Genomic DNA, 20,139 nt, shown 5'->3' with positions numbered 1-20,139 from the left:
CAGCGCCTTCCAAACCAACCCCCAATGACCTTGGTTCAAAATCCAGTTTCTGTGCTGGCCCATTTAGTTGCACCACTCAATGGGGACAGATGTGGGATAAGCTATGTGGGGCACCACGTTCAACTGCCCAACAGATATTCATCAGCTACTTTTCAATCATGATAAGAAGAGCATGAAACCTCCTATCACAGAGACAGTTGTGCCGCAGAAAACCAGCCAAATGTGTTCTACATCTGCAGCTTTATTCTTATATCAAAGTTTAAAGGCAAAGCTAGAAAAATGAACCCATTGGTACACACTCACTGAACGCTTCTAAGGCAAGATAGGGAGGTAAAACTTTCATTGCGCAACGGAAGGCTTTAAAGCTCATCTAGTGTTCAGTTTTTATTTGTAAGTAGCCCAATTTAAAGCAGCTTTTCAGTCTTTAAAACCCTCTTGCCTTTCTGGAATGCTTCAAAAGGAAGATGACCTGAGGACGGTGTGTTCTCTCCAGAAGGATCAGACGGATGCTCTGCATGAGGTGCAGAAATGGGCCACCAAGGAATGCCAAATGAAACCCACCTGCTTGGCTGTGGGCTCCTGCTGCTCATTAGACAAGGCAAGGCTGCACAGCACCCCGAGAGCAGCACCCTGCCATGTGCAAAAGCAGCAGTCACCTGACGGCCCCTTGGTTTTCCCCATGCCTGAGCGGCTGTGGCACAGATGGGCACCACGTACTTGCCCCAAGCAGAGCCAGGAGCTGAGCTCCAGGCATGGTGAGTGTGAATGTCCTGCTCCATCTACTGGACTGCACTTCCTCCTGGAGGAGTGAGGTGACAGGCAGTGAGATACTGAACATTCTTGGCATCCCAAGGGATCCCCCTGGGATGCAATGGATGGGGCCTGGCCATCCTTCCCAAGGGGTTGCAGGTGCAGCCAATACAGGTCTGCAGGGCTGGCTGCAGCCCGAGCTGCTCCCGGCATTGCGGAGCCCTAGTCTTCAGGGATCGGGGTGTTGCAGTTCCCGTGGTAAATTTTGACCTCACCCTCGCACTGGAAGTACTGGTCAAACACGTCACTGTATCCATGCTCCTTCCACCATGTGCAAAGCTGCCGGTTCCACGTACAGTCAAGCACATGGAAAAGCTCTGGGTGCTCCATCCCCACCATGGTGAAGAAATCCTGGTCCCCGAGGTGGCCCTTGAAGTGGTACTTCTCTGTCAGCTTTTGCACCATGGTGGGCTCCAGCAGCTGGTTGTACAGCTTGGACTGCCTCATGGCTTCCAGGTTCAGGAGCAGGACGCCACTGTTGAAGCCAGGCAGCCCATGAGGAGGGGGGTCCCCCACTTTGGTTTGGGGGTTCTCACGGCGGTACTGCCAGAACGTGTGCCTGCAAAGAGAGGAAAAACAGGAACAGGGGAGTCAGGGAGCAGAGCTCCAAGAGCAGCCATGTCAAGCCTGGGCAGGTGTGGATCACAGCACAGGGTCTACCACCCAAGGCATCTCACAGTGCTTGTCTTCTGCTGGCTGAAGGCACCCAAAGCAGCCTGCTGCTTCACGGGCTGCATCTCTCTACATGCCCCCTGCACAGGATGTTATCCAGACCTCAAACCACTACTCTTGCTCTCTCCTAAAGCTCCTTTTGTTTCCACCAGCATCACCCTGGTGAACCAACTGGACACAGGATCGTGTGACAGCTCACACGGCTGTGCAGTAGACAAAACCACATCCCCAGTGCCTAGGGGGAATCACCAGAAGTGCCCCCTGCCTGGTACATGCCAGGAAAATGTCCTGCAGCTAATGGGATCTCAGCAGCAGAGCTCTCAGCATCATTATTATTGGATTACGGGGAAGCTCCAGATCAAAGATGAGCCCCAGCTTGAGGCTGTGCAAAAAGAAGGCTTGAAGTAAATCTGAGTACCAGAAATAGTTCTTAAAAATAGAAGAAGAAATCCAATGGCAACAGGTCATTAGCTAAGCAAGCACTGCTGTAGTAGCTCTAGCAGATGCAATCTTCACCAGCTCATTTCCAGCTGCCAAGGAGAAGAGAGCAGTGCAAGTATAGCAACGCACAAAACTAACTCCAGAGGGTGATTCAAATGGGAAAAATTTAGACTACCTGAGCAAGGAGCCCAAAAATGTCTTTGGCTCCTTCCTCGGCCCCGGAGCAGTGAGCACACCCCACTATGCGCACACTGGCTGCTCCCACTTGCAGGAATTGAATTCATCCCATGCTATCAACGAAGCAGCTGGGGTTGAATCTGCCCCAAAACATCACTCCCATTCAGACTGAAAGCCTTCTGCCCCAAGCAGCACCCTCTGCTGCAAAGCCGGGCAGCTGAGAGCTGGCTGAGCTTGCAGTGCAGAGAAGGGCAGGAGGGACCTATGGTCCTACCCCACCATCTGACAGCCCAGGGCTGCCAGCACTGCACTCTCCTTCCAGCCCTAACCCTGCAGGTAAAGCTACAGCAGTTTTTGGTTTGGGCTTTTTGCACCTCGCTGTGAAGATATCAGGGAGAAACCCTGTTAGAAAGAATAAGCCAAGCCTGCCACTGGTTCCTCTCTAAATCTGTCAGACACTGACCAGAGTCTCCATGCACCTCCAGGAAACAAGAATTTGTTGGTAGATGGCGTGAATTTAGCACCCAAAGGTTTAATTAAAGCAGTCCCATGCTTGAAAGCTGAAGCAGCGCCAATTCAGATGTAAGAAGATGCAGGGACATTAGCTGCTGGGACACCTCCAGAGTCACGGTGGGTAGTCCCCCACTTTTCAATTGAAATCTTTCCTGTAAGAAGCTGTGTCCAGGTCCAACAGGCACTTGCTCAGGGAGTCCTACAGTTTGTACAGAGAGCAGACTATTAAATCCATCCTTCTGGCCTGTCCTCTGGATCTCCAGCACAGCAGTGCAAGACTGGCCAAGGTGACAGCCAGGGTTCAACAGCCACCAGCGAAATTGTCCCAGCAGAAAATGTGGGTCTATTAATGATGCCAACTGTGAGCACCTTTTTGATTCCCTGATCTGGAGCACCACAACCATCATGCAGCATCGCTTCCTTACAACATTCCATTTAGATGCTTTAGGTTCAAACCTCTGATATTTCTCATTTCGGGAAGGGTCTTTACACTGCTCCCTTTCACCCGACTCAGGACAGAAGGGGTTTTTCCAAATGCCAGTTTTCCATGGAAGGAGGGCTCATCTCCATGCCTCCCAGGGAAGGAGAGTGGAGGACTGGCTGCCTCATTGGAGCCCGCAGGCAGCAGAGCTCGTTTGATCTAAAGGGCAGGGGAGGGATAAAAGGGCTCTGCCTCCGCAAAGAGCAGTTATGTCTTGGGGAGAGGCACCAGGTCACTGCAAAGACAACTCATGGATGCTCATAAGAAAAGGAAGTCAAAATGCTCTCCACATTGCATGAGAGGGAAGCTCAACCTGCAAAGACAAGATGCAGCCAGGGGCTGATCAGCCTCCCAAGGTGCTCAGGCATAGGGGACCAAGCAGAGACTGGCTCAAGCCCACCTCTGCACACTCTGCTTTCTCTGCTTCTGCCTAGCAGTGCCAGGAAAGCCACCGCCATGCCCAGAAATTGATGCTGGAATCTGGCAGGAGGGAGAGGGGGAGCAGTGCTGCGAAGGGAGGCACCTTTCTAGCTCCACAGCAGCAGAGCCAACTCCTTTCACATTCTTACCTCCAAAACACGCTGCCCAAGCTAAGGGATGGGATTACAGCTCCTTGCAGCTGAAACAGGAAAAACGCAAGTGCCCAAGCCCCCAGCATCGCCAGGCCAGTGGGGTGAAGCAGATCTGTAACAAATGACTCAGTTTTTCAGCAACACCGTTCCCCAGTGGATTACTCAGTGACGGCTGATAACAAGGAGGGAGCAACGTGCCCTTTTCTGCAGGGAGAGGAGACCGACCAAGAAGCAGCAATTGTTCAGCCCTTCCTCCTGGCACTGGCGTGACAGGGCCATCCTCCCCTGGCTGTGCACAGGGACCATGGGGAAGCGGGGCTGGGTGGGGAGGACGGGGACGTCCTCGAGGAGCAAAGCTGGGGCGAGATCCAGGATGCAATGAGCTGCAGGCAGCTCTGCAGCACCGAGGCTCGGGAGCACGCTCGCAGCACCACACCACAGCCTTGCCAGTACTGGGCTTCGGCCAACCGAGGGAAAGGTATCCTGGCAGGGCCACTGGCAGCACTTGGATTTCATTTGCCTTTTGTCCTTCTAATGGAGAGTTTTGGTGGCGTCCTTCTGCAGGGGCCAGGACAGAGAAGAGTGTGGTTGAAAAGCACCTCCACCCAGCTGGAAGTGGAAGGAGCGGCGGGTACAAGAGCATCATTTTGTTTGGAGGAGATGGAGCTGAGGAAGCACAGCAACCAGCCAAACAGCTAACCCAGCCTGTGCCCTGCACTGCTGTGTCCTGCCCAACATCAGCCCTTGGTACCCACCTCAAACTGTGGCACAACATGGGGGGAAATCCCAGGGCTTGATGAGCACGCTCCCAGGATGCAGAGAGGAGGTGTTGGGGCTAGCCCTGGAGACAATCATTAAGGAACTGAACCCCAATTAGACACAATGGAAATATCTCCCTGCCCCAAGCCCCTGGAGCAGCCGGGATCTCCCTTGGGACAAACAGCTCAGGCAGGGCAGCATGTCACCAGCCTCTGCTCCGGGGTGCCCTCCTCCCTACCCCCCTGGCAGTGAAAACCAGGACAGGAAGGCAGCCTGGAGATGCCGGGATGCAACAGGGCTGGGATGTAATGGGGCAGGAAGCTGCTGGCCAGGAGGAGGGGAGGAGAAAGGAAGAGGAGGAATTTCAGGCTTTTGTTAACTTCTAGACTGGAGGGGAAAGAGGTGACCCCGGGCTCCAGCCCCCGTAGTATGGTGTGGGGGAGCCATGCGGAGCTGCTGCAAGCACCCCCCTGCAGCCCCAACGGGCTTTGCTTTGAGGAGCTGTTTATAAACAGGGCCGGTGTGTGCTAGGAAACATCTGGAGAAGAGCATTTCCAAGCATTCAAACACCGGGCCCAGGCAGTCCAGATAAAAACCCCTGCTTCCACCGGGACTTCCCTTGCTGCCTGGCGCAGGGCGCTCCCGGCACCTCCCCTGCCTCGCAGGCCAGTGGTCACGAGCCTCAGCTCAGCTGGAGCTGCCACTGCACCCTTTAAAACTGGAGATAGCTGCCAGGGGCAGATGGGACCGCTCCAGCTGTCAGCTATATTTTGCTGGTCCTTCTCTTGCTTTCATGCACAGCAAGAGGCAAACATTGGGTGGGTGAAAGTCTTTGTTCACTCGTTTACTTCAGCTCTGGGTTATGGCACAACCTCATGGGATGAGCTGGAAACTGCCGATAAAGCAACAGGATGCCCTTGCTGGCAGGAAAGGTAAGGTGGAGGAGTTACTGCCAGCTGGGTGACCAATGGCAAGCCTGAAGCACTGACCCCACAGGCAACAGACTGGGCTTGTGTGCCTGTACCCATCTGAGATGTTCAAGAGGCTGCAACCTTGCCACATCAGCTGTGTGGCTGCCACTGGCCTTGCTGATGAGGATGTGGATCCTCCCCATGCAGGACAGGCGGTAGCAGTGGGCCAGCACCTTGAGGACACACTTTGTTACCAAGTCCATTTCATGAAGACCAGGGCTGGAGGACCCTGAGCCCCATCCAGCCAGGCAGGGGGCTCCTGGCAGAGAAGGGAAGCATGGGCTGCTGGCCGTCCCTCTCTGCGTCACTCTGGCAGCAGCCCTGCCAGCCCAAACACCAACTAAAACAACAAGCGCACGCTCTTGCTACTTCTAAACACGCTTTTTGATTCCTGAGCCAGAAAACAAATGTCTGGCGGCGTTATCCCCAGCTGCAGCTGCTGGCAAACACTGCTGTTCCTGTACAACAAGCACCGAGGCGCGAGCATGCTGTGCTCCTCGCTCCGTGCCGCGACCAGCGCTCCCCTGGGTGGGCAGGAGGATGAAGCATGTGGCTGTGGTCCTGCTGAGCAATCCCCAGCCAAGTTGCCCCCCTGCTGGTGCCCAGCAAGCTGGCTGAGGCAGCGAATAGGATGGGAAATATGCAGTGTTCTGATGGGGATGGAGGGATGTGGCTGAAATGGAGGGGAGAACAAACAGAAGGGGTAAATAATTGTAAAGGCTTCTGGGGTAACAGATACAGGCTTAAAAGCAACCTGGTTCCCTGCAACCTGGATGATGGCACCATGCCGCTGGATGGCATCCAGGGGATGATGGTGGCTTTTGCCCCTAATCGTCAGCAAGAAGGAAGAGCTCAGCCGAGAAACCTCCCTGTACCTTTCTCCTCTTGGCTAAACCTCGCTGTGGCAGGCAGCTGCCAGCCCCTTACCACCACTCTGTTCAACTGACACTAACCCTCAGGAAAAGGCTGTCGTCCCTTCCTCCAGCTCCCTGCTTCCTCCAAAGGCACTGCTGCAGTTTCTGCCACAGCTCGAAGTAAGCAGCTCCCCCAGGGCTGCATTCAGAGCAGCATCTAATCTACACTTCCCCTTCCCACCCTGGCACTGCCGGACCCCGGCTGGGGTGAGCTCAGCCCTGCTGCAGACAGAGGCTTTGCAACAAAGAGGCCCTTGTTGCTAATTGCTTATTTCCCATGTGCAAACACTAAACCCCTTAGGGAGCTGGGGTGGCAGGTTCAGTACCAGGCTGGCCCAGAGCGCCTTAGCTGAGGCTGAGCAGCTTGCGTAACCCAGGAAATCTCAGCTCTGTGCTTCTCGGGGGCAATGGCATTACCAACACAGTGGAGCCCCTTGCCCTACAGTGGAAAACATCACCGTGGTGCAAACCAACCCCAATTCCCAGCCCAGGACAAAGAGCAGGATGTGTTTGTTGGTGTGCACACCAGGACCACCATACCCTCCTCTGATGAGTTCATAGCGAGGGTCCAGCTCAGGGAGGCCTCCAGCCCTCCCATGGAAAACGCTGACAAATTGAGTTCTTCAATGAAGACATCAGTAATTCCTTAATAAACTTCTCACGTAATGCACAAATTATGTCTGTACAGCACTGTTCCCTACTACAGCACCATCTGCATGCTAGACTTTTAAAAGGCCTGTATTTGGAGCAGCAAATTGATTCTTGATGATTACATTTCTGTGTGAACTTAGCAGTCCAAAAATGGGCACACTTAAATAGACGATCAGTAGCAACTTGTGAATGCAGCTTGCACGCAAAACCTTTCCTTGGGATATGAATTTACAACTCCCCCCCCAAATTTTAGCATCCCACACTGGTGCTAAAATCACCTTCTGAATAGAGGTGGGACCATAAATCCTCATCTGGGTTGCAGGTCGGTTTCCTTCCCTCTATCAATCACGGCACTCGTGGCGGTGGAGAGTGATCGGCTGCGTGCATCAGACCATCCGCTCCTTCAGCGCTGGGGAAGGATCTGGGGCCCATTCATGGGGCATTCTATAACACTGTAGCCTAATTAGTGCCAAAACAGATTTCTGTTAACAACTGTGAATGGACTCTGCCCTGGCAGTGCTCTCCTGCCTGCCTCAGAGGCACAGGCAGCCTGCCCTGGGCCACCCTTGCCCACCGACGGGTCTCTCAGGAAGATGATGTTCTCCCTTCACAGATGCTCACCTGCTGCTGTGGGGAGGAGAAATAAAAGGCCTCCGTCCCCGTACAGGAGTCCTGGCTGTGGGACATTGTGCTGCCACATGGGAGTCCTCACATGGAGGGAACTGCCACTGAGCTTCAGAGCAGGAGGGCATTGCGAGAACCCGTCCAGAGGATTGTTGTGAGCTTCCTCGTGTAGCACCAGCACCATATCACTCCACAAAGCATCCCAGCTATGCAGCCAAACCTCTCCACTTCCTGTTGTTTGTTTGTTTGTTCCTCCATCAAAGGGCTTCAGCTCTTGGAAGCTCCTTCTCTACGAAGTGCTGGTGAGGAATCCCTTGGCTGAGAGGCCTCATCCGCTCCTCCTTGGCCCACCTCCGGACACTCAGCCCCAGCACTCACTTTCCAGAGCAAATTCAAGGGCTAAGTGGGGTTGGTTTGAGACCTCTGCTAACATCTACAGCCTCTCTACCATGCTGCAAAACCTTCTCTGGGGTGCAAGGAGATAAGAATACCTGCACTGCACATGCCAGCTTAGCCTTGCCACTGCCCATGAACAGCGTTTTTCTTAGCAGCCCCAAAACAAGCTGTGACCTCCCAACAACCATCCTTGCCCAGCATGGACCTGCTCTTTCTTCAGCACGTGCTCTCCCATGACAAAATGTAACCACTGAAGATGACAGCAGCTGTGCAAATACCCAGCTGGATCTAGCCACTGGCTCATGTTGTTCAGCATGCAGGGGCTGGTGACCTACCAGTGCAGCCAGGTACTCCAGCAACCCCAAGGTGCCACCATAGTGTGACACCTACCTCTGGACACTGAAACTGAGATGTTCAGGAACTGAAATTGAGAAGTTCAGAAGCTGAAGACAAGTGCAGGTACGGTAACCAATATGTGCTCACCTGATGCACACCGGACTTATGTGCTATGGCCAACAAAAGAACTCAAACCAAAACAACACAGCAAAGTCACAGCAAACTTCTCAGGCAACCCTTGCAAGCGAAGAACACCATCCACGTGTGCTCTCTGCAGGACTGCAAAGTCCTTGGAAAGAAAGCTTGAGCCCATGCTTGGAGAGACCAGACTGCCTTACCCAAACACACATAGGTCTTGGTTATTGGAAAAAAATCACGGTTGTAATGCCCAATATGTCTAAAGGGACAGTTAATAGTATTATTAGTAGTATTCATGCTAATCGATGCACAGTTGTGGCTGTCAGATCTTGTCCAATTTATTAATTGGTTTAAAATGACATTTCAAGTTTCCTTGACAATGGGAATAAGTGCAATGAGTCCTACACATTAGTGATGTGCAGAGATACAAACAAAACCCTTCACCTTTTTTATTTTTTTTAATCATAAAGTAATGCTGAAATCCTGAAATCAGTTCTGCTGCCAGTTCTTTGCAGGTTCTGCTTGTTCTGTAATTTTGGCTGCTTCTTGGTAGACATTGCCAAAGAATTCCTAGAACTGTTCTCCCTGTGCATCCATCAGCAGCACTTGCTACAAATTAAGTCAAAGCCTTGAAATGGTTTAAAAATCCAAAGTGCGCAGGGTCTGGCTGGCAGGGCTGTGGGCAGGCAGCACTGAGATCACCATGCCTGGTGGGGCACAGGCAAGGGAAATTCCTCTGCCTTCACTGACTGAGGGGCTTGGGAAACAGCCTGTCATGGCAGGCAGCTCCCTGCTCCCCCAGGGCAGAAGCACTTGAGAGAAAGCGCAGTCTCCACATCAGGGCAACCTGCCTGCATGAGGAGCCATGAAACCAGGTGAACTCAGGCAGCAGGACCTGCCTGCTGGAGATGGTTATCTCCAGCTCCGGAAAGCTCCATCCCAGGCAACAGCCCACCTGCACTGCTCTATCGTACAAACACCACCCCTGCCTCAGCTGGTACCCTGGGAATCCAGCTGCTCCTCTTTGCCTGCAGCTGTCTGCAGCACTTCGGGTTTTATTTAGATCCCAAGAGAAGGTACAGGACGTACTGTCCCAGCCCAGACATGCCGACAGCCCAGCCTAGCTGTGGATTCAGCATTAGCCTGCGCGCAGCCCAGGATAATTCCATTCCTCTTCCAAACATCTGACAAACTGACTTAGCACCGCTGCCGCTGAGCTCCCAGCAAACACTGAGTACTGCAAGTGCCGCGCCGCTGGGTCCACAGGTTGCACAGGCTTGCTTCCACTCATAAATGGGCTTCTCAGGGTTATTTTACCAGCTCTCAAACAAACAAAACCCGTGTGACAGAGCACACAGCACACCTACAGGAGCTCCCACATGATCACAAGCAGAAACAAAGCTTTTCCTTTCACAAGATAATGTCCCATTCAAGCTCTCCCTAGGTTTTAGGGAGGAAAGGCAAATGGCCTTGCAGCCATAGAAGGACCAAAGTGTTGCTCCTTTGTAGCTGTCTCTTTGATGTAGATACCCTTTCCTGCAGGACAAACTTCTAACAATTCTAGCACTGTGCATTCCCAAGACGCCTCTAGCTTTTATTAGCTTCTTGTCATGGGGGCAGCAGTGAAGATCTCGCCCAACATCAAGAATGGAGGTGCAGCTACCCTTCCAGCCCCAGCTGTGTTCATCCTTGGACCTGAGAAGGTCTGGAACCTCTCCTGAGGTTCACCATCACAGCAGGTACCTTGCTCCCAGCTGGAGCAAGGGGGTAAAAGCAACCACCTGAGGATCTCCTATGGGTTAGGTGCTTCCTGTTGCCAGCAGACCATTCCTCTCCAAATGAGACCTCCAAGGGGAGCAATGCAGGGGCAGCAGTGAGGGCCCCAGGTGGTACCAGCACTAGCAGGCACCCAGAGCCCACCACCACACGGCAATGCCAGTAACAGTACCAGCACCATGTAGGAAGTGAAGATGGCTCTGGGAATGGGAGTGGGGAGCATGGCAGGGCGCAATGATCTGGGGTCAGCCTGAGGCTGCTAAGAGTAGCTGTGCAATCAATACCACTGTTCTGCTTCCTCTCACATGCCACCAGTGTGACCGGAAGGCTCTATAACCAGGAAACTCGGTGAGAAACTCGGTAAGAATAGGGGTTAAGCTCTGTCTTCTGTAATCGGAGAGTTTCCAGGACATTTTTGGGAGTGCTGCAGTATTTCCCCTCTCTGTTCATCTCAACCGTGGGACTGCTTTGAAATGGGCACGCTTCTCCCTTTCACACCTGGCAGTGCTGAGCTCCTGTGCCTGCGGACAAGCGCTGAGCCGAGCCAGGCTGGCAAAGAGCCCCTGGGGAGGTCTGGGCTGCAGCAGCGTCTGCATGAGGATGCCCACTGGAGACCTCTGCTGTGCCCCTGGCGCAGCCCCTGCTGCTCACGCCTGGTGAGGAGGCTGACCTGCAGCACGCCGTGCTTCACTCGGCCGTCACCCAGCCCCACTGCAGGGCCGATCATGGCTAAGCCGCTCTACAGGCCAGACCCACCACCTGTATGCACAGCCAGGACAGTGACCTGCCTGCTCGCCTGCTAACAGGCTGGCAGGCTGCATCTGCAGTGCATGTTTCTTAGCAGGGCTAATTGCACAGGAGGGCCTGGACATCTCCATTTGGCCAGGATCTGGCATGGAAGGTCCAGTGCAACATAAATATTTACACAGAGCATCATCACTCACCCTCTGTAGCCTGGTGAGCAGGACACTGCCAGCACTCTTGAGTAGTTGAAATGCTGCAGGGGACAACAGGATTTTTAATTAAGGTTATGACTCTGCAGAAGCACTTCATAGCATGGAAAGCCTTTTGGACCAGGCAAACTTGGACACAGCTTTTAATCTTTCCATCAAAATAATTCTCACTGAAGCAGGAGCTTCCAGTCTTGGCCATGTGTGGATCTTGTGCAGGCAGACACATGAGCAAGCATATGTCAGTGCTGGGAAGAGGCTGTGCCTGCAGGCCAACATGCAAACATCAACCTGGCAGGAGGCATCCAGTGCTGCCATGGAAAGCCCATAAGCATCTATGAGCCTAGTGCATAGTATCAGTAACCCAAACAACCCTGGCAGTGGGGCAAAGCTCTGCCTGTGCCCCATCCACAGAGGTGTTGACCATACCCGGTGTCACACACTGCATTCAGAAGCTGCAGCAAGGACAACATGCCTGACCCACGGACAGAGTGCCGCTTCCCCCACTGCAGCTGGAGAGAAGCAAACCTGACGCCAAGGGCTTCAGGCCTCAGACCACCTCCTGCACCTGACATGGGCTCCTGCAACCTTCCCCTCCACACCCAGGACCCCTGCCAGACATCACCCTGCGGGACATGGCCAGGCGGTGGATCCACAGGGCGATCCACGTACAGCTTCAGCAGGAGCTACCGCTCTCCACAGGCCACTCCAACCAACCCCAAGCAACCCCACAGGCTGTGCAACAGTTAAACCCCAGCATTTGCCTTGCTGGAGGGCCAGGAGATCCTGTTGCTCAGAGAAATGCATTTGTCCAAGACAAACAGTGGCCGGGCATTGTTTCAGCATGAGTCAAATGAGTGGAAATGCTCCCTTGCCATCCTGTTTTGCTGTTTGGAGGTTTCCCTCTACCTTCAGGATGTGCAAGCAGGCTCCGGGATGTTTCCTATTTGCTGTTCTCTTACTCCTTCATTTCCTGTAAGCATCTGTGCTCAGCACTGCACCAGTGCAGCAGCATGAGCCTTGTGCAGTCCCAGCCTGTGCCTGGAAAGCGTAGCCTAGAGCCAGCCAGCCAGCAGGCTTCTGGTGAGGACAGCACTGCCTCACAGAAAACAGTGCATCGTCTACAAAATTTGCTGTTCTGCACTAATTTACCTTCTCTGATGTACCAAGTAGGTAACAGGGATCCAACACAGCCAAGTAGATTGATCTCCATCTATCTTCTCCATTGCTACAGAGAGGGGAACATGGCACCCAGGCATTTCCCAGCCACCAGCTTGCCTTGCCCTGAGGGTGCCACAGCTCCACGAGCAAGCTCAAGAAAGCTCTGCTGGCTCACCCCAAGCCTCTGGGGCAAAGTTGGTACTGCAGAGAGCTGTGTGAAGTGGGGAGGACAATCTGAGTGCCAATGGGGAGAACTCACCACCACTCCATAACCCTCCTCTACCCCCACAGACACTCTCCCAAGTGATGCTTCAAGCCTGCACACGTGGCAGATCACACATTTGGAGCTGGCACCTCATATTCACACCTACGACACGTTTTTGTGTTGCTGAAATTATAAAAATAGCAAATATTTATATATATATTTTTTTACAAGGACGCTCATGCTTTGTCAGCTCGTGTTTTCATCTGGAAACTCTTTTAGCGGCGAGGTGTGAGCCCCGCGGGGCGCAGGCTTGGCGGGAGGGCAGGCTGGCGTTTGCACAGCTCGCCCTGCACCGGATGACTTGGCAGCAAGAAGTATCAGGAACTTGTTTTCACACGAAGATCAAAACAACACAAGAAAAGAAGCACAACATAGCCCAAAGTGACCCAGAATGTCAAAACTGCAACAACAGAAAGTTCAGCCCAAAAACGCAGCCTGTGAGGACCGTTGCTGCTTGCCTTGTTTGTCTCCACCACGGGCAGCAGGAAGGGGCAGAGCACGGCTTCAGCTCGGGTCAAATATTCTGTGCTCAGCCCTACAGTCCTCTGCCTTGTCCCCTGCCGTGCCAGAGAGCTCTCCCTCCAGCTGAGCACCCCAAAGCTTAACTTGGTCCCCTCCAGGCATGCCCAGTCCCACAAATAACATCCAGGCAGTGGAACACCACCCCTGCACCCTAGCTACGTGTGGAAATAATGCAAAACTGATCCCTGCAGAGACAGAAACACAGAGCGATTCCAACATGGACTAATTGCAGGCAAACAAATGCTCAATTTATCCTGTTACAGGCTGCACTGCTAATCAGTGGGATATGCCCTGCTGGGCAGCACTGACTGATGCTGACAGTCCGACACAGCCCTGTGGCCACACTCAGCTGTTGCTGCTCCCTCCACACTGCTTTAAGCTCTAACAATTGGATATGATAAACTAGGGCTGGATTTACCATTCTGGGCACCAAAATCCCTCCAGGACACCCAAAGCAGATACAGGAGTCCTCTATGCTCTGACCGCAGGGCTGCCCTATGGAGATGAGACCTCAGCACCCATGTTCCTCTGGACCCAGCTCTCTCTGCGAAGAGCACAAGCCAGGAAGGCAGGTGACACTTCTGCCACAGGCACAGAGATGTCTTTTTCCAGCTTGGGAACAGTGGCGACTTCTGCAGTTTGAGCAACCAGAAATGCTCTTGGGAGCATGCTCTCAGTTGGCTTTGGCTTCTAGGAAGCGATTGGTGGTGATTAACGACCACCAGTTCCCTGCTGGTGAACTTCTCTCTGCCTCTGCCCGCTGCCCTCCCACTGCTCCCCACAGGGAGGGGGCTGTACCTGTACACTGGCTGCATTTCCCTGGCAATCCCAATGACTGCTCCTTCTGGGAAGTTGTCAAACTCATCAAACAGGTCTCGGATGTTGGTCTTGTACTTCAGGTCCAAGTCTACCTGGATGATCTGTGTTATCTCTGAAAGCAAAAAGAGGAGAAAAATCAGCTACATAAGCCAAAATTGTAACCAGCAATTACCAACGGCTACTTGACGAATTACACGCAGTGAGGATTTGGTGCCATCAGCCCCGTGGACAAATACAATCCAGCTGCAACCTCTACATGAAGCTACCAACCTTTAACCATCATGACAGCATTTACCACTGCATATTTTAGGAATTATTTATTTCAGAAACGATTTTTGGTGACCTTCTGCTTCTATTAACTCCTTCCTTCCTTCCCGAAGACTGGTTTTCCATATGACCGACAAAAGCATGAGGTAGCTTTAACCCTGCTTCCTCTCCCTTTCTGAAAGTGCTTCTGCAGGAGCAGCCATACAAAACCCCATGCTCACATTCTGCTACATACTTCTGGGAAAAGCTACCAACTCTATAGTGTTTCCCAGCTCCGGCCTACAGCATCCATCCCTGGCTTGAAGTACCAGACTGATTCCTATCACAGACAACATCAGTAATTCAGTCAGCCACATGACACCTTTGGTAACACCTGCACAAGCTCATTAGCTGCCAGCAGCATGACACGGGCTTCCCTGAGGGCAGAGATAACATCCCCCTGCCTGCACAGAACTGCTGATGGTCTGCAGCAGCCTGGAAAACTTTATTATTGCCGACGGTACTGTCGGAGACAAGGAGGGTCAGGCAGACATGGAAGCATTTTCCACTTGCCAGGGGAAAGTCAAGAGCAAGGGGAGGCTTGAGGGCATCATTATGAAGGCCAGGCCTGATCTCATTAACAGGTCAGGCTCCTGCCTGCATTTGTCAGTCTTCTCTGCAGCACATGAGACCAACTGATGGAGATGTTGATTGGGAGAGGGTGCAGGAGATGTGTCTCATCGAGACTGTTTGTCCCAGGCGGATCTGGGGATGTTGTACAGATTGCAGCAGGCCAAGCGGGATGCAGCAAACAGAAACACTACAAGAGATCAGACCATCAGATGGGTTCCCCCAACCCTAGACAAAGCCATGGTCACCTCCTGGCCAGCCACACTCAGCCCTCCTCGGGGACCATGAGCAGAGCAGAGCCATCCCCCATAGCATTACGTAATGCCACACTATTTATGTGGTGGTAACAGCCAAGAGCAAGCTGGCCAGGTTGCTTAGCCCTCGGCACTAACTGGATTAGGAGGACTGTCAACCTGTTTCAGCCCCATTCATCATCCACAGGTGCCGCTACAACTTCCAGCAGGCTGGATGTGCAAGTCACCTCTGCTTTCACAGCAGACCAGGCCCTCATCCTTCCTCCTGCCCAGTACATGCAGGTAGGAGGATGAGACCAGCCTGCCCTCACCCTCTGCTGCCTGCATCCTCCGTAGCTATGGGCAGGGCTTCCCATCAGGCTGGTCTCACCCCCCAGCCTTCACACCACCGCTGTGCTCGGGACGGGCTGCTGGCCACCCCCAGTCTGCAATCACTCAGTTTTCAGCCCCAAAGCCACCGTCAGGACTAGCGACCCAGAGGCACTGAGAGCAGCCAAGCACGGGCTGCTCTCCTCCAGCACAGGAATGTAGCTTTGCCATTTCAAGTGTGTTCATCACCTGGTGGTTGTGTATCAAGCAGTTGCTGGGCTGTACAGCAGCTCCAAATTTTTTGCAGATCCTGCACTAATCTGGGGCTCTTGGCAATTGGTTGTATCTACCACACTGTCCTCATTTAGAAGGAAAAAGCTCTGTGAGGTTAAGCAAGAAATATACTGCTTACTCTGTGAAGCATCCAAGCAGAAATATAAATCAAGGAGAAAGAGTATCTAAGCTACAACCCAGGCTGTATCTCAATTTATTTTTTTTAACATACATCACTCCCTATCTGCTAAGGGAAAGGCCACACTTCCTTCACAGCCAGCAGTACAGCAATCCCCAGGCCTACCTAGTATTTACCACCACCATAATCCTCTGTTTGCAAAGATTTAAAACCCAGGCATAGTAATTCACTAGAGGCTAAAGCAGGTCTTGACCTGAAAGCAATTTCCCTCAGCCTTCCTAGCTGCCTTAGAAATAGCTAGCACAACTCAAGCAGATGAACAGGCAAAGTGAAGGCTTCATGCAACGAGGAAAAAGACATGTATTGCAAATACCCCAAACCTCCCCAGTGGTCCATACAACAGTGGTGCAAAATCCCAAATCCTTAATGCTATTGCACTTGAGAACATCCAGACCTGTCACAAAACTCCAGGGTGAGGAGACCCCGGATCTACAGCACAAGCTCAGCTCAAGAGAAACAGGACTGGGGGGAGCCTGAACCTTCTGAGGCGCTACCAAGGACGGGGAGAGGGGATGGGGTTCCCAGGAGGGCTCACCCCGGTGCACAGCAGCCTTCTGACGCCTCATCAGGTTTGAATTAAATCAACCACGACACGTCATCCAATTGTTCTCTAACATTGCAGATGAGCGCTAACTACAATTAATCACAGCGGAGAATGCTTCAGCACCCCAGCGGGCAACATGCTCCGGAGGGTGCCGGTGCAGCTGCTGGGAGCCTCGGGTGCAGCGGGGAGCAGAGCACAAGTGCAGCTGCAGTGCCGGGCGGAGATGCCGGTGCCACAGCAAGCCCAGTGTGGATACACAAGGCTTATTTACACAAACACGCTGGGTTCTCCATCCTGCCCTTCATTAGAGGCTCCCTGTGCTTGGCTCGCCCTCCCTGTGCACTGGTCCCTTGCTGTGCTGGCAGAGCCCCCCAGGAAAAGCTCACTGACAAATTAGACCCAGATAACACAAAGTACTTTTTCCTTCAAGCATGAACTGCAGCACTGAGACAAAAATGAGCATGGGTGACATTAAGCGCCACTTCGCCAGATGCAGCTTGCACGGATAGATTAATGGCCAAGATGATTTCTGCCTGGGACTGGCAAGAGGCCAGGCACTAATATTTATGATATGTCATGTCTTTTCGCCCTTCTACCAAGCACTTTGTCCTGGCTGCCATGTGGGGATGGAGGAATCGCGCGCTATCTTAGGCACAAACTGCTTGGAGGGGTCCAGCTGGAAATGTGGGAAAAGGCTGAGAGTGTTTTGCTTGGCAAGGAATTTTTCTAACTTAGCCATGCTACGTATTACCCTCTGCTCCTCTGCTCCTTCCAACTCTGGCTCTTCCAGCCATGGTGTGTAAAGTGGAGTTACACCACTCAAAGCAGAGATGATCTCCATTAGCAGTGACAGCTTTATGGCACAGGCTGGCCCCGTTTAAAGCTCGTAATGTTTTACTGCAGCCTCGTACCAGTAGCCACAGCAGGGCTGCTCTCCGGGCTTGCCTCAAACCCTCCCTCCAGCCACATCCAGAGCAGAAAGACCAGCTTCAGGGATGCACAATCCTGCAGCAGGGTCTGCGGCACTGAAAACCAAGAGAGAAGGGCACCACCAGTGCCCAAGCCACATTGGGCACCGCTGCCAAAGAGAGAGAGAGAACCAAGGTTATCCCAAAGAGAGAGATGCCAGTGCAGATCCCCTCGTGTGCAGGCACTCACTTCCCTGTGCCCTGCTGCCCAGCATCCTGTGCCAGGGCCCGGCAGAGCGAGCAGGCTCCCCAGCGGTGTTCTGAGGGGCCCGGCGGGTTGTCCGGATGCTGTGAGCGGCACTCAGGAGCCCCTCTGGCAGGGGACAGCTTCTGCAGCAAGTCTGATGGTCCTTCCCAGGAGGCGCAGTGGGGACAGGGCGGTACGGGAGCAGGCCCACCCCATCAACGTGTGGTGTGACCCTTAGGAACAAACTGTCCTTCTCAGGGCTGGGGTGTAAGCACTGGCCTCAGCTCCAAACCCTCTTCTCCCATACAAACCTCGTCAGATCTGGGGCAGAGGCACGCCACCACCGGCAGCCACCGTCGCGCTGTGGAGAGGGGAAAAGAGTGAAAGTAACAACTTGTGTCCAGGAACAAATAGCAAGATGGAGAGCTGCCATCACAACACAAAGGGCAGAAGCTGTCCCGCAAATGGTGTGGTCTTAAATCACTGTTGATCGAGCAGTGGTTTAACAGCTTTAGAGTAGAAGCAGCAAGAATTGAAACCTCCTGGAGGAGGTGTAGCTCACCAGCCCATTGACAAGTTCAGTTCCCTCCTCAGAGTACAAAATCTGCCTACAGCTGGTCTAGCAGCAGAGACACTGCAGGCAATGGTAGGATGGCAGGAGAGGACAGGCCACCACCCTGCCAGCCTGCTCTGCGCCCAAATCTCAACACATTCCTGAGGCAGCCGCCTGTCACCAATGCTAGTAGTGATTTGGCTCCGCTTCCACCATCCTCTGCACTGGCATCTCCATATCTGTCCCAACAAACTCTTTTTAAGGACCTAAGCACCCTGATGCACCATGCCAATGAGGAGAGACACCCCGACATCCAATCATTTAGGTTGGAAAAGACCTTTAAGATCACGTCCAAAAGTTAACCTGGCTCTTGGCATGTATTTTGTCCTTTCCCTGCATCACAGCAGCGACTTCTGACTGTGTCCAGGCTTGCACCTTGTGCCCATGCAGAGCAGAAGAGGCGAGATCAAGGAGGACACCGCTGGGATTGCTGACCTTGGGTGCTGTGGACCCCTCCCCATGGAACCACAGCAGCAAGTCCTGCAGCACAAGGAAGCAGGAGTCCCCTCCGTCCCCCTTGAGATGGCACGGGGGGCAATGGCCTCGGTGGGAAGGGACAGACAGCTGCCGATGCGGAGTGGCTCAGAGACCCTTCTGCAGGAACAGCAGTAGGTGCAGCCAGCTGAGTGACACTGCCCAGCGAAGGGACGGGAGCGACCCTGCTGGCTGCAGCTCTGGGTGCTGTGGGGATGCTGCAGGGGTCTTGGAGGGGTCAGGGGGTGGCTGTGCATTTTGCCACTTGATTTGAACTGCCAGAAGGAAGAGGGCCGGGTGGCCCGGGCTCTCCAAGCTGGGGTCAGCATGACTGGAGAGCTCAGGTCCACTGGTCTGCAAATGCTGAGCATACCTGGACAGCTTCCCCTCCATTGCTTTGTGTTTAGCTCTGACTACCTGACTTTGGCCAGGTTTCGTAGCTGTCCCCGTCACAACAGGGCTGGATCCTGAGGAAAGCAGGAGCTGTGAAGGACCAGCAGCAACTTTCTGATCACTGCCCTGGGCAATGAAGCTCCTGGATCAGGGTGGCAGCAGCCGTGCTCCAGCAGGCAGCGTGCCTGCCAGCAGCAATGCTGGGCGCTGCAAAGCCGCCCGTGCTGGTTGTGAAACCAGGATCCTCCACCCTCGAGAGGGACGTGTGGCCAAGAAAAACACCACTCCCACACCCAGCACCGGGGCTGGGCATGGATGTGGGGGGTGACAGGGTCCGGAGGGTCCCTGTGCAACCCAAAGGGGGCTGCTCAGCAGCAGCAGCCAGCCACCCCTGAAAGCCTTGGGTGCAGTGGGGAGCAGAGCACGAGTGGAGCTGCAGTGCTGGGTGGAGATGCCTGCGCCCCAAGCAGCCCAGTGCGGGTACACATGGCTTATTTACACAAACACGCTGGGTTCTCCATCCTGCCCTTCATTAGAGGCTCCCTGTGTTTGGCTCACCAACCCCTGTGCTGCCAGCTGCCCCCCAGCCGCTCTCCCTCCTGCTGTCAGCAGAGCTGTGAGCAGCTTCCTCTCCGGCTGTGTGCTCCCCCTGCCAGGCCTTATTTTCTCCACAGATAAAGTCTCCTCCTCTGCTTCCAGAATTAATCACTGCTGCCCTGACAGCACCGGAGAGCCTCACCCACAGGAAGGCAGCTGAGGCAGGGGCGTTCACACGTGTGCAAGCACAACATGCGCTCCACAGAGCCTGCTGCCAGAAGGCTGGCGACTGGGGTGGGGGCTGCAGCCCCCTTCCCAGGGCCTGGTGCTCCTCCAGAGCCCACCCTTGGAAGAGAAGATGATCCTACAGAGCCCTGCACCAGCAGGGCAGACAGCTTACCTTCCAGCTGCCCGCTTAAACACCGGTCCTTGCCTCTGCCGGGTGGCCAAGGGCCCCCTTGGGGCAGCCTGGCAGCCTCCCCTCCCTGCAAGCAGGGCACCAGGGGAGGGCAGGAGGCGAGAGGGGATGTGCCCGAGCACCCCGACCGCTAACCAGGTTTCTGC

The 20,139-nt window shown here is 53.8% G+C and overlaps 1 protein-coding gene across 1 annotated transcript in view; it reads right to left on the bottom strand.

The window, feature by feature from the left end:
- Positions 1-221: 221 nt before the first annotated feature.
- XXYLT1 (xyloside xylosyltransferase 1) overlaps positions 222-20,139 on the bottom strand; it is a 33,180-nt gene continuing 13,262 nt past the window's right edge. Inside the window, exons 3-4 of the mRNA XM_030495329.1 lie at positions 13,928-14,060; positions 222-1,369 (exon numbers count right to left, since the gene is read on the bottom strand). Coding sequence (XP_030351189.1) covers positions 973-1,369; positions 13,928-14,060 — 530 coding nt within the window. The 3' untranslated portion in view covers positions 222-972. The remainder of the gene's footprint in view (positions 1,370-13,927; positions 14,061-20,139) is intronic.

The sequence above is a fragment of the Strigops habroptila genome, chromosome 8, assembly GCF_004027225.2.
Source record: "Strigops habroptila isolate Jane chromosome 8, bStrHab1.2.pri, whole genome shotgun sequence".
NCBI lineage: Eukaryota > Metazoa > Chordata > Aves > Psittaciformes > Psittacidae > Strigops > Strigops habroptila.
This window is presented reverse-complemented; position numbering and strand designations above follow the sequence as displayed.